We start from the raw sequence: 12,918 nt of genomic DNA, 5'->3' as shown, positions 1-12,918 counted from the left end.
TTAAATGTAAAATCTTGGGATCTTTGCCCTGACAGATTGTGTGTTGAGTCTCAGTAAGTCTGTCTCGTGGTTCTGTGGGAGCTTTTTATCGTGGCAGGTCATCCCCTCATCTGGAATTCAAAAAGTACAGCCATGCTCCCTTACAGCCTCCTTGGAAAAGGTTTGGTGTGGTTTGCTGCTTCCCATGCATTGAGAATTGCTGATACATTTTTGCTCAGGGGTCTCTGGCATGGCCCCTCTTTTGGGGGTAGGACAGGATGTTGAGGTACAGCCTCTCCTTATCTGTACTTCAAACAAAAGGAGAAATCACAGAATAGTAAAACTTCAACTGGGGCTGGACAGCTGACCTAAATGATGTTCCCTTCATGTGATAGGTGACAAGCTCAAATGTGCTGTCTGTGATACAGCCTAGGCAATAGTCAGGATTTCTATGAAACAGGATTCAACTGAAGTGAGTTTTTCTTTTTAATAATTAATTTTGAGAAAAATGAGAAAATGAAACACTTTATGTCTGATTTAATAACTGTGCTTCTAGGCTGGGGCTTTAGATATTTAAACATTATTTAAAGTTCTAATTTAATAAAGGAATATATCTTTGTCCTGCTCATGTACTATTTTTACCGCCTGTGATATGGAGGGTTTCAGGGAATAAAGCTTTAGGAAATGTTTTGTCTTGGAGAAAAGACAAATAATGTCTTCAAATAACATTAGTAACAACTTGTACAAAACAAAATTATTTTGGTAGAGGATAAATACAAATGTATACACTGAAGGGAAGAGTCCTTATTCTACAGTTTACAATAGGTTTTGCAGAACTGGGGCATAAGAACCGGTATTTGGTTAGAAAAGCTTTACATTGGCAAAGAATATCTGGTCTGAGTATAGTTTGATAATAAATACTATGAAGACTGCTGCATATGCAGAACAATTATTCTTACATTCACTAAAGCTGTCCTCGAATCCTATTTCTGAAGAAATAAGAAAGAGAAGTTGTCTTGCATTAGGGCTTTGGTCTTCTCATGTATCAGCTGATCAGGAAAGAGCCTGCTTTTTCACCTACCAAGTCTAGCTTTGGGATATTGTCCAGCTCCAGTGGATAAGCTGTGGCTTTATCTGTGTTTTTCTTAGTGCAAAACCACGTGTTTATTTTTTCCCCCAGTTTAACAATATGTTGCTCTACTGCGTCCCCAAATTCAGCCTGGTAGGATCCAAGTTCTCAGTTCGAACCAGAGTTGGCATAGATGGCATGAAGATTATAGAAACTCATAATGAGGAGTATCCACACACTTTCCAGGTGTCTGGAAAAGAGCGGACACTGGAGCTGCAGGCCAGGTAAGCAGTCTTTTAGCCAGTTTCTTGAGATCAAATATATGCACACACAAGAGTGGGTTAACAGATTTGAGGAACGATGCAGTGGATTTCATCTTAATATTGGTGTTTTGAAAATACCTTGGCTGCCACAAAATCATGAATTGTCAGTCCAAGAATCTCTCTGTGCAGAAGATGCATCTAGGATGCACAGCACATTGGCTAGCTTTGCAGAAATGCCCAAGATAGCTGTGAAGGGGCTGGCTGGGAATTTGAGAGCAGTGCCAAGGCAGCCTGTCTGACTGAAGTGTTTTAGGACACTGGGTGTGTTAATCACTGGTGCTTCTGGGATCTGAGCTGCCTTGTTCACCTCAGGGCAGGTCCAACAAACAAAGCTCTCCCTCACAGTGGGTTTATCTCCACAGAACAGATTTTCTGCAGTGGTAGGTGGGCATCTGCTTTCCTCTGCTCCTCAGGCCCATTTTCCCATCTGCTTGTTTTCTTCCAGTCCCAAGTATCAACTTCCTCCTGGAAGGCAAGCTCTCCTCTTAATTCTTTGTTCATTTTCCTTGAGGTGCACTCTTCTGACTGGCTCTTATTCTTCTTTCCAATTTATTAGTCCTTGTATCTTCCTTTTGCAGAGTTATCTTCCCCTTACCTTTTTGCATTGCCTAGACTAAATTGTCCCTGTCTAGACTCAGATAAAGTGAGATGCTCCTCTTCTCCTTTTGGGCCTGCTTAAAAATCCTAACTCTTAGCAGTCAGGATTTCATTGCAGAGAGGTGAGGATTAAAGAAGCAGGAAAATGTCCATGGTGGTTACAGTTCTGTGTTGGCACCATGTACTTGGGGACAAACCACAGCTTGCTAGCCAATGGGCTTGCAAGCTATTTTCCTATATGGAAAACCTGTTATATTTAGTGGGAGTTACAGCAGAGTATGTGCAAAGATAACAGCATATAGATATTTACCTACACTTTAATTCAATTTCAAATTAAATATGTACTTCAAAAAATGATACAAAAAAAGCCTTTCCACTAAGATCTGCAAGACATAAGATCTGGGACATTTTTGGCTATCAGTCATATCTACTGTAAATTACTGTGTGATATCTTGCTAAGTATTTTGTAAATTATGCCACATATCTATTTCAGTGGTGAAAGGTGGCATCTTGCTATACCATTTCTAAAGCAAGTTTCAGTTGAAAGAAAATTGACACAACAAAGTAAGTTTATTTTGTTAGCCTTCCTACACAACCAGTAGGAGCAAGTTTACTGCATTAGTTTATTTTAGGTGAGGGAAGCACAGATTTTTATCTTTTGCTTTGTGATCATTGTTAGAATACATTAAGTCTGTACGAAACTGTGAAAGAGTAAGTGCCACAAAACTCTTATTCAATTATATTAGAAAAATCTTTATTAATGTCTGAGTAGTGTATGTACCCTATGCCTTAATGTCCTTAATTCATGAGCTTGTGTTAACACTGTAATAATTTTTAATTTGCTCTTGGTTTATTCTTTAGTAGTAGGCTTATATTTATTTTCCAAACCACTATTGGAGTACATTTTCAATTGCTGTTTTTAACCAGCTGGTAGATTATTTCTTTGGAAGGTTGCTGGTCAGGTACTGTGCTTAATAGGTGAGCTTTTGGATTTTACTGTAAGCAGGTGGGAAGAATGATTTTCACTGCTTGGACAGGTTTTGTCTTCCTCATGTGCAGATGGTAGGGGGAAGGGCAAACAGTTGTTTAAGATTCTGCTTGCTTAAAAGTTCTGCTAATACTGCAAAGCAACACGTGGGGAGCTGTTTTAATTGAGGTGTTGTACATGTTCTCTTTGCATCCTTCAGAGCAAACCATAGAAAAATTAGATTTTGTATGACTAGTATTACATGGTGCAGCAGGGTTTTTTTCCCAACACATTATCCAAGGAGGAGGCCACTTTTGGAGAGCCATATACACTGAACTGTTAATTCTCATGTTTCTAACTTTTGTCTTCTGGTTTGGTTTGTTTGGGTTTTTTTTTAAGTTGGACAGTTAACAATACAATTAGTAGTGTTTCAGTTCTTGAGAATTACTTCAGAGTTAGTTGGGTTTTGCAAGAAGTTGTTGATAGTGGGATAATGTTTCCTGAACTAGTCTCAAACTAATGTGTCAAATATTTCTTTTAGTTCTGAACAGGACAAAGAAGAATGGATAAAGGTAAATTCATCTACATTCTTTATTTTCTAAACACTTTGTCACTGAAGCAATCAGAAAAGTAATATTCATGTTTTCTGTCTCTACCTTCTCTCTGCTTATCAATAACTGGTCAGAATGCAGAGTCTGTTTTAAATTTTACCATGTCTGAGCAATTTCTCCACTGTTTTCTTAGGCACTTCAGAGTACTATTGAAGCTTTTCAGCAGAGGAATGAAACTTTCAGAAATGCAATTGCTAAAGAGTATGAAGACATGCCTGTTGAAGTCTCTGTAAGCTGCTGTTATTCCTTTGTAACCTTCTTAATACCAGTTGTGTTCTTCAATAAGTGGAAAAAGTTTGGCAGACACTTTGTTTTCAAGTTCATCATTCTTATAGCAGAGTAATCACAAAGCAGTCATCTTGTTGGTAATTGTTTTTCTTCATAATGCCAAATCTTGCAAACAAGCCTCTTTCTTCCTTGAAACACATAACAGAGCACCCTTTCAGTGATGCATTGTGATTTTTGACTGGGTTCTTTGTTATTTCTTTTATAGATTTCAAAATGCATCTTGAGCTGTTTTGTAGTTTCCTTTCCAGAGGAAGAGAATAATTATTTTCCCTATTTCAAGGACTGGGCAGATTTCTACTAGCTTTTAAAATTTTATCCTCTTCCTGTCCCCCCTTTAGAACGCTGAGCTTGGGAAGAGAGCGCCAAGGTGGATCCGGGACAACGAGGTCACCATGTGCATGAAATGCAAGGAGCCCTTCAATGCACTGACAAGGAGGAGGCACCACTGCCGAGCGTGTGGGCACGTAAGTGCACACCCCAGCGCCTGTAGCTGGAGCCTGGGAGGGTCCTGGAGGTGCTCCAAGCACCTGCTTGACTTCTCATGGCTCCTTGTCATCACAGAATCATAGAATGGCTTGGGTGGGAGGGGACTTTAAACATCATCTGGTCCCAACCCCACTGCTGTGGGCAGGGACGCCTCCCACCAGACCAGGCTGATCAGCCACATCCACCCTGGCCCTGAACTCCTCCAGGGATGGGGCATCCACAGCTTCCCTGGTCAGTGGAGTCTGCTGCTGCACTTGTGGCTGAAAGAAGCTGCTCTGCATACCACCAAGGACCCTCTGCCTGCTTTAGCTGGCACGGTGAATTTGGAAGTCATTAAGGAGCAGCTTTGTGTATAATATTTGTATATAATGTCCCAAGGCCCTGCACAAAGTATATGGTTAGTTTTGAGAGACCTCTACTAATATGAAGTGTTTTCAAGACCATATGAAGAGAGCATAATCCACCTTCATTTCAGGCAGCACTGGCTGACTCCACCAAAAGACCATAAAACCCTGCAGTTTTTCCTTAGGTTGATTGGAGCTGCTCCCAGCTGGGCTCAGTGTGTAACTGTGTGAACATGTGCAAAGCACCAGGGAAGGAGGGCATGTGAGGGTGGGGAGAGAGCACTGCTGCTGCTTTCCCTAAGGGATGCTACAGTGACATATCCAGCTTGAAAGCAATCATCAGTCAGTGGTAGTATGACTTGTGAGCTGTCAGAAGTTAACGAAAGAAGAGCAAACATTCTCTGCTTTCTTCTTTTGCCACCCAGCAGCTCTGCCTGTCTCCACCAGATGGTAGTACAAGCTCAAGTTTAATATTTGTAGTACAGGGTGTCTTGTTTGATTCCTTTCTAATGTTTTTAAGAAGTATGAGGACTTGCTGCATTCATAATGCTGCTTTTGTGCTTTGCAGGACACTAGAGGCTTTTTCAGAAGCTCTAAATTATTGACTTTACAGTTGTTATAGAGGGTTTTTCCCCCAGACCTTTCTGTCTTAAAATTCTGTTAATGTTAAAACCACACCCTCCATTCTTATTTCCCTTTTTGTTTAGACTCCTAACTACTTCCCTCTATTACACTTCTATCACATCTCCTTGTGCTTTAATTTCAAAAGATTTCTTTCAAGGGAGTTAATTTAGGCTAGCAGTGGTGGCTTTCCAGAAGTTACTAATTGGGAATAGCTAACTAGAATTGTCTACAGCTACTAGCTGAAGGTGCTGATTTACATTAGTACTACAAAGCCTTAGTCCACAATAAAGTTTTGTTCAGATGCATAAATGGTTTAAGTCTATTTAGCTACCTTTCTTTCTTGAAATAACTACATTTATGTTTTTTATTCAGGGCATCTTTTTTTCATGTGAAAGAAGAATTCTGTAGAAAAACATTTCTAATGAAACAACTCTGATCTCTCTCTTGCATTTCAGTTATATTGAAAAGGAAAATAAGGGAAAATCAGTGGATATTGGCTTATTTATTCTGTCTATTTATGATTGGATTTTAAAATTGTAAATTTTATATATATAGGCATGTATACATTTAAACATGCTAATATTTCTTAGCAAGTTAAAAAAGTAGCCATTTCTGATTTTATCACACTTCTATCATTAACAGGTCATCACAGTTGTAGGTTTTATTAATTCTCATAACCTCATTCTGGTTACATAGAAGACTATTTGGTAAATGTACCTTTTCAGGTTGGCATATAAAGAAACTGCCAGCATGGCTTGTGCTATATTCTGATTCTATACCTAACTTTAAACTACAAATATAATAAAAAGCCTGATGTGATTTTATGCAAAGTACAAAATTTCCACCAGGTAAATAGGAAGAAGCACTTCTAGTTAAGAAGTAGTGGCACAAATTTGGAAAATCATTATTTTCAAGTAAGTTATTGTTGATATATTAAAAAGACATCTTTCTTGTTCTGTATAACTAAAAATATATATTACAAAATAGCATAATACTGATTTTTATTTATATTTTAATAAACTTCTATAAATACTTAAATCTTATATGTATTTTTTTCCTAAGGTGGTTTGCTGGAAGTGTTCTGATTACAAAGCACATCTTGAATATGATGGCAATAAATTGAACAAAGTCTGTAAGGATTGCTATCATGTAATAATTGGTTGTACAGACAGTGAAGAAAAGAAGAGGAAGGGCATCTTGGAGGTATGTCATTCAAAAATGCTACATTTGTATAGCTGCAATCATTTTGGTTCATCGGTAGGTGAAAAGTGGTAGCATTCTTGCCAATTTTATTTTCTCTTGGAGAAATAAAAAGTATGTGGATCAATTTCATCCCATTCCATAGATTTTGGTTTTCAGCACTCACCTTTGCAAAATTGCTTTGTTTCTTGCAACTTCATATTTTTAAAGGGAATTACAGAGCTTAGAACTTGCTTGCTTCTTTCAGTTGCATCAGCTCCTGTGACAAAATTTGACCTTCCCTTATAAATGTTCAGTTTTCTTCTTTGGCACCTAATCTTTCATAGCAACAAACCCCACTGTTACCACTTGAAATTTGAAAATATATACCCAGACTGAAAGAACTGGGAATGGAAACAAGGAAAATGGGGGAGAATTTTGCTCTTCCTTCAGAATCTGAGTAGTAAGGTACTTAGTAAGTTTTGATCAGTGTATAAAATGGACATTTTAGTTGTCAGCTTGCCCTCAGCTTTTGGCATCTAAAAAGTCAAGGCCAATGGAAATTTTAACACGTAATCATTTTGTGTTCTTTCTTATCATCTCAGGTTCACTATTTAACTTGAGTAGCATTTTACTCTGACTATGGATTTTAAGCAATTAATCTAATCTTTTCTCTAGGATTAGTTTTTGAATGTTTATGTTATTCTTAAAAGTATGTTTGAATTTGATTCTGTCATAATATTTTGACTGCCAAAGTAGATAAGTTGTCATGTTGGATAGTTAGTGGCACTTCAGCACATGGTGCTGTTTTGGAAATCAGACTTTGTTGTAGATGCTCAGATACATAGGAAGACTGGCTGTGGTGGCAAAACGAAAATTGGAGTGAAATAGAAGTCTATAATCCAAAATTACTGATGATGTCGTGGTTGGGGCGGGAGGTGAATTCTTCCAGGGGGATGTGGGCAGTCCAATCAGTGATCAGCTTTTCTGCTGGCACCTGGGTTGGTCACTCAAAGGTTTGGACACGCCTCTGAGGACACAAAGAGTTAAAAGCAGGAGTCTGAGGGGCTCGGCCTCTTTTCGGATCCTGGTTTTCAGCAGAGGGATGTGTGAGGCCTTCCCCTGCCCGGCCACGAGGCTGGGTGGGGGAGGGGAAACACGTGGTCGGCTCAGGTAAGCCGGAGCCCCGGGGGGAGAAGAGAGGTGACAGGACTGGAACTGAGCTGCCCCGTCCAGGATGGAGGGGTGGAAAACTGTGGAAGTGCCTTCTGTGTGTGCTCACCCCCCTCCTTCCCCCCAAACTCCGGGAGAAGGTGCTCAGCCACGTGGGGGGTTGCCGAGCCTGGTCTGCAGCACCCTGCCGAGAAGAAACTGTTAACCCTTGCTTGGCAGAAAGAAACTTTTCTTAGACATTGATTCTCATGACTGGTGGTTTTCGGAGAGAGGGAAGCGGCCTGAGACCGAAATGATAAAGCATGATTGGAAGGAATTCGATAGAAGAATGAAAAGAGTAGCTTTAGAGCTAGACTTTTCTTGCATAATGTCAGCCATGGACTGAACTTGAGTCTCTTTTGAACATAAACTGCATTTTTGGGTAGATGCAGCTGCCCCTTGCTTTTGCTACAGTGACTGGCACGTTGAAGAGTTAGAGCGAGCAGAGAAAAAGAGGGGGAGGGTGAGGTGGCACCCTCTGCCCTCAGGGCAGACCTGCTCCTGGAACCCCGGCCCCTGGGTGAAAAGGGGGAGAGCTCGGCATGCAGCATCCTTAAAAGAGCCCTGTATGTAGTTTTGGCCTATGAGACAGCGGTGAGAGCGCTGGACATAGGAAAAAGAGAGTGTCACCTTAGCAGACTTCTCCGGGCGGTGCTATGGGTGACATAGAAACACATAAGGGGTAGACCCGTGTTTTCTGAGGAACAGTCTGTAGTGCGAGAGAGACTCCTCTCTCCCTTGCTGAATTGAAGATTAGTTTGTTTTTGAGTAGTGATTGTTTGATCTAAAACCCAGGGGTTGGTTTGTGAAAAGTGATGGGTGGGGAGGTAGAAACTGGGAGAAGAAAATGTTCTAAGAAGTTTTTATTTCTGTCTCTGTGTGTGTTTAAGAGTATTTCTGTCCCTGTTCTTATGTAATTAATAAAGTTTTAGTGGGTTTTTTTTTTTTGTTTTCAAGATTTAAGCCTGCTCTGCTCTGTTCCTGATCACATCCCACAGGAGTTGTTAGAGAAAAAACATATATTCATGGGTGCACTAACATCTGGCCAGTGTTAACCCATGACAGATGAAAAAAGGAAGAGATTACAATGTGTTGTGATTGTATGTGTTTAATATATATATTATTCTCCATAAATCCAGCCCTTCATGATCTTTCTTTGGTATTTCCTGAAGCTCTTTTGCAGATACTATGCAAGAGTTGATATGCATGTGATAAATTTCCTGCTTTCCTGTTCTCTCTGTTTTTAGTCTTTATTGAAGGAAAGTTTATTTTCCTTTTTATGCTTTCTACTATCTTCTAGATTGAATCTGCAGAAGTCTCTGGAAATAGTGTCATATGTAGCTTTCTTCAGTACATGGAGAAGTCCAAGCCCTGGCAGAAAGCCTGGTGTGTCATACCCAAACAGGAGGCTCTTGTGCTCTACATGTACGGTGCTCCACAGGTATGGACATGGGAAAGGGAAAAGATTTTAGTAGTTGTCACTGGTATTTGAGGAAGAGAGCAAATAGCTTAGGAATGGAGGAAAGATCCAAGTGTTTTCACCAAACTGTACAGCAAATGAGAAGTAATGGGTAGATTAGTTGTCTGTTCTTAATAAAGATCTTTTTCTTCTTAGGATGTTAAAGCTCTGGCTACAATTCCTCTTCTGGGCTACACAGTGGATGACACTCCAAAAAGTGCTGACCTCCCCCACAGCTTCAAACTGACCCAGTCCAAGTCTGTGCACAGCTTTGCTGCAGACAATGAGGAACTGAAGCAGAAGTGGCTAAAAGTTATCCATTTAGCTGTCAAAGGTGAGACACCAGAATGTCAAAATGAACTGCAAGTGAATTTAGAAGAGCAGCCTGAATCTTCTAAAAGATCTGAAAGCTGAAGCGCAAGAACACATGGCATTTTTAAAAGATTTCAATTGAAATTGTGGTTAACCCTTGTGTTGACCTTTCTTTGCTCAATCAAGGAAAACAAAAAGAAAGTTCTTACTACCATACACATCTTGGCACTTTATGTTTGGGAAAGAATTCTGGTCTTTTTAGGGATCTTTTTCTTATATTTATGTTCTGTCAATAAAAGTGATATACAGGTCCGTTTCAGAGACTTTTTAAAAAATGTGAATGCTATTAAAGATACTAACTTTACTGTACTAAATGTTTGTTGTAATGCAATTCTTTTAAAATCCAGTTGCTCTTCAGTTAACATTTGCTACTTTCATCAAGAATGCAAATATTTTAAGCTTCCTACTTACATGTTAGGACTTGCAACAGGATAAAAGATATACCTCCACATTGCCAAAATAGATCTGTACTTAAATATGCAGGGACAGTTTGGTTTAATGTATGTAGTTTATAGATTGATTTCCACAGTTCTGTATATATGTTGTATTCACTTGTATCTTTTTAATTAAAGTAATGCGAATTGCTTTCACAGGTATATTGGCTTTTAAGGTTTCAATTTATCAATGAAACAATCTAATGATTTTCAATCTAGAAATAAATACTGAAAAATATGAGAAAACTATTTATAATATATATACAGTATTAAAAATGTACAATACTTGATCATTGCTTTGATTTCATGATACTGGGTTCTTATTAGTGAATAATTTATTTTAAAAAAAGCATGTTTTCTATTTGAAATTAAACACAGTCCTAAATTGAAAAATACTGTTCAGTGATTTGTTTTAATATCTGACACTTAATGATCTTGATATTTTTATGCATCAAAAAATTAGCAGTAATGTAAGTGGCATGCAATGGACAATTGAGTTCCAGATGTGTTTAAACAAATAGTCGCTTTTCTTCAGTGTCCTATCACTGTTAGCTTTTAAGAGTGCAGTAGTTTGTTGCTCGAATGCAGTATGTGGTTTGAGAAAAGCAACAGATTCTAGTAACCTTCTGGGAATGTGTATTTTTGCTATAATGGTTATTGGAGCAAAAAGAACATTTTGAACTTAAGTTTTTTGATTTTTGCTTATTTATGACAACAATCTTCAAGCATTACTGTTCTAAAGTGGAGCCTGGTTTATAAAAATTTAGTATGAAGTCTGAGCTTGCAAATCTGAAATTTTATGAACTAACATGATTTGTTTTCTGTTTCTGGGTATAAGGACTCACTGGCTTTACAATATTAAGTTCCTGATGAACTTTCATTCCTATTAGGGTTTTTATACATAGAGGTAAATGACCTCCCTAAAGTTTTTACTGTAATATCCTTAAATGAAATATGGCAACCTCAGAGGTAGTGATTGACTATCAATTAAAATCATTGCTGTCTTTCCTTTTTGAAACCCTTAAAAGAAGGAATACATGTAACTTCTACAATCAACTTGTCATAAGAACATTCAGGAGTCTTCTCAATAAATCTGCCACCTGTGTTTTAAATCATGTCAAGCTGAAGAACTCAGGTTCAATTTTGTTAGTAACGTGACAGACATAATTTGTTGGGTTTTTGTAATGAGTTTGCCAAACAAACTATCCACTGAACTCCTACTCCTGCTTTACTCTTTCTGCAATGCTATAGGGGAAAAAAACCAACCCATTTTGCATTTAGCAAGGGATTAATATCTGTTTGTAGAGCCAAGCACGCACGAGCGTGCAGTGTCCATCACTCCTTCATAAAAATATCATGTTTTGGGATGTAATGTAACAATGTAATCTTAGCGGGATGGATTTTGCTCTCACCTGCACAGATCCAAGATCTACCATAGCCTTTTAAATTCCACAGCTTGACACCAGTGTTAATAATGATCAGGACATGGTATGGTAGAGTACTAACTCTCCAGATGACTTGGTGCATGTCAGTTCTGAATTTTCTTCCTTGGGTGCTCCCCGTGTCCAGGTTATTCTGGATATAACCCCAGTATTACTTTTATCCGATGTGCAAGCTCTTCTGTAATTCTCTTAAAGTTACTTCTACTGGCAGCTGTGTTTACCTTTAGCAATGGGCAGCTCAAGCCTGTTTTGATTCATGTTGGTGAATACCATCAGATTTTTGCAAAGGCAATATAAGATCTCCCTAGCTAATATATGTAATTTTACATATACCTTGGCAAGGGATGCGGGAACATTCAGGTAAGCAAGCAGAACTCTTGGTGGCTGTCTTTCCTTCAGGGCCATATCCCAAGAGTGGATATCTTCTGTAAGAACCTCAAGTGCAATTGTGGGATGTGGAGAGTTGCCTTACCACATCCCAGTGTATAAAACCAGTTTCCCATGGTCAGGTTGTTGAGCGTAAAGGAAGAAGTTGCTTTAAAGGAGTTCTCAGATAGGAAGGACTGAGCTATACTGAAAATCCGCTGATATGACTGTAGGATCCATTAGGTTGGAAAAGGCCTCTAAGATTACCGAGTCCAATCATTGCCCAGCACTGCCAAGTCCACCACTAAACTATAGCCCTAAGTGCCACACCTACACATCTTTTAAATACCTTCAGGCATGGTAACTCAACCCTTTCCCTAGGCAATCTGTTCCAATGCTTGACCTCCCTTTTGGTGACAAAATGTTTTCCAAAATCAGATCTAAAACTCCCGCGGTGCAACTTGAGGTCATTTCCTCTTGTCCTATTGCTTGTTTCTTGGGAGAAGAGACCAATCCTCTCCTTGCCATCATCTCCTTTCAGGGAGTTGTAGAGAGTGATAAAGTCCCTCCTGAGCCTTCTTTTCTCCCGGTTGAACACCCCCAGCTCCCTCAATCACCTCTCACAGGACTTGTGCTCCAGACCCTTCATCAGCTCTGTTGCTCTTCTCTGAGCCCTCTCCAACACTCCCATGTCCTTCTTATCCTGTCTTTCATGTCCAGAACTGCACATGGCATTTGAGGTGCAGCCTCATACATGCCAAATACAGGGGACAATCACTGCCCTGGTCCTGCTGGCCACACTGCTGCTGATACAAGCCAGGATGCCTTTGCCTTCTTGCTCACCTGGGCACATGCTGCCTCTTGTTCAGCTGCTGTCAAATCAGCACTCCCAGGTCCTTTTCCACCAGGCAGCTTTCCAGCCTTTCTTCCCCACGCCTGTAATGCTGCAGGGATTGTTGTGACCCAGCTGCAGAACCCAGCACCTGGCCTTGTTGAACCTCTTAGAGCAGGTTTGACCCATTGATCCAGCCTGTCTGGATCTCACTGCAGAGCCTTCCTGCCCTCCAGCAGGTCAGCATCCTACCCAACTTGGTGCTGTGTAGTACATTCTGTTTTCTAAGCTCCTGCAAACCTAATTCTAAGCCAGATAGGAAGCTCCATTCCAG

General features: G+C 39.7%; 1 protein-coding gene across 4 annotated transcripts in view; it reads left to right on the top strand.

The window, feature by feature from the left end:
- The window catches only part of FGD4 (FYVE, RhoGEF and PH domain containing 4), a 99,186-nt gene extending 89,080 nt beyond the window's left edge, over positions 1–10,106 (top strand). For all 4 annotated transcript variants that reach the window (XM_063395612.1, XM_063395614.1, XM_063395613.1 and 1 more), the window contains 7 exons: positions 1,160–1,332; positions 3,477–3,507; positions 3,680–3,775; positions 4,173–4,298; positions 6,351–6,491; positions 8,980–9,120; positions 9,295–10,106. In XM_063395612.1, coding sequence (XP_063251682.1) covers positions 1,160–1,332; positions 3,477–3,507; positions 3,680–3,775; positions 4,173–4,298; positions 6,351–6,491; positions 8,980–9,120; positions 9,295–9,552 — 966 coding nt within the window. In that variant the 3' untranslated portion in view covers positions 9,553–10,106. The remainder of the gene's footprint in view (positions 1–1,159; positions 1,333–3,476; positions 3,508–3,679; positions 3,776–4,172; positions 4,299–6,350; positions 6,492–8,979; positions 9,121–9,294) is intronic.
- The last annotated feature ends 2,812 nt before the right edge of the window (positions 10,107–12,918 follow it).

The sequence above is a fragment of the Prinia subflava genome, chromosome 4, assembly GCF_021018805.1.
Source record: "Prinia subflava isolate CZ2003 ecotype Zambia chromosome 4, Cam_Psub_1.2, whole genome shotgun sequence".
Lineage (NCBI taxonomy): Eukaryota > Metazoa > Chordata > Aves > Passeriformes > Cisticolidae > Prinia > Prinia subflava.
This window is presented reverse-complemented; position numbering and strand designations above follow the sequence as displayed.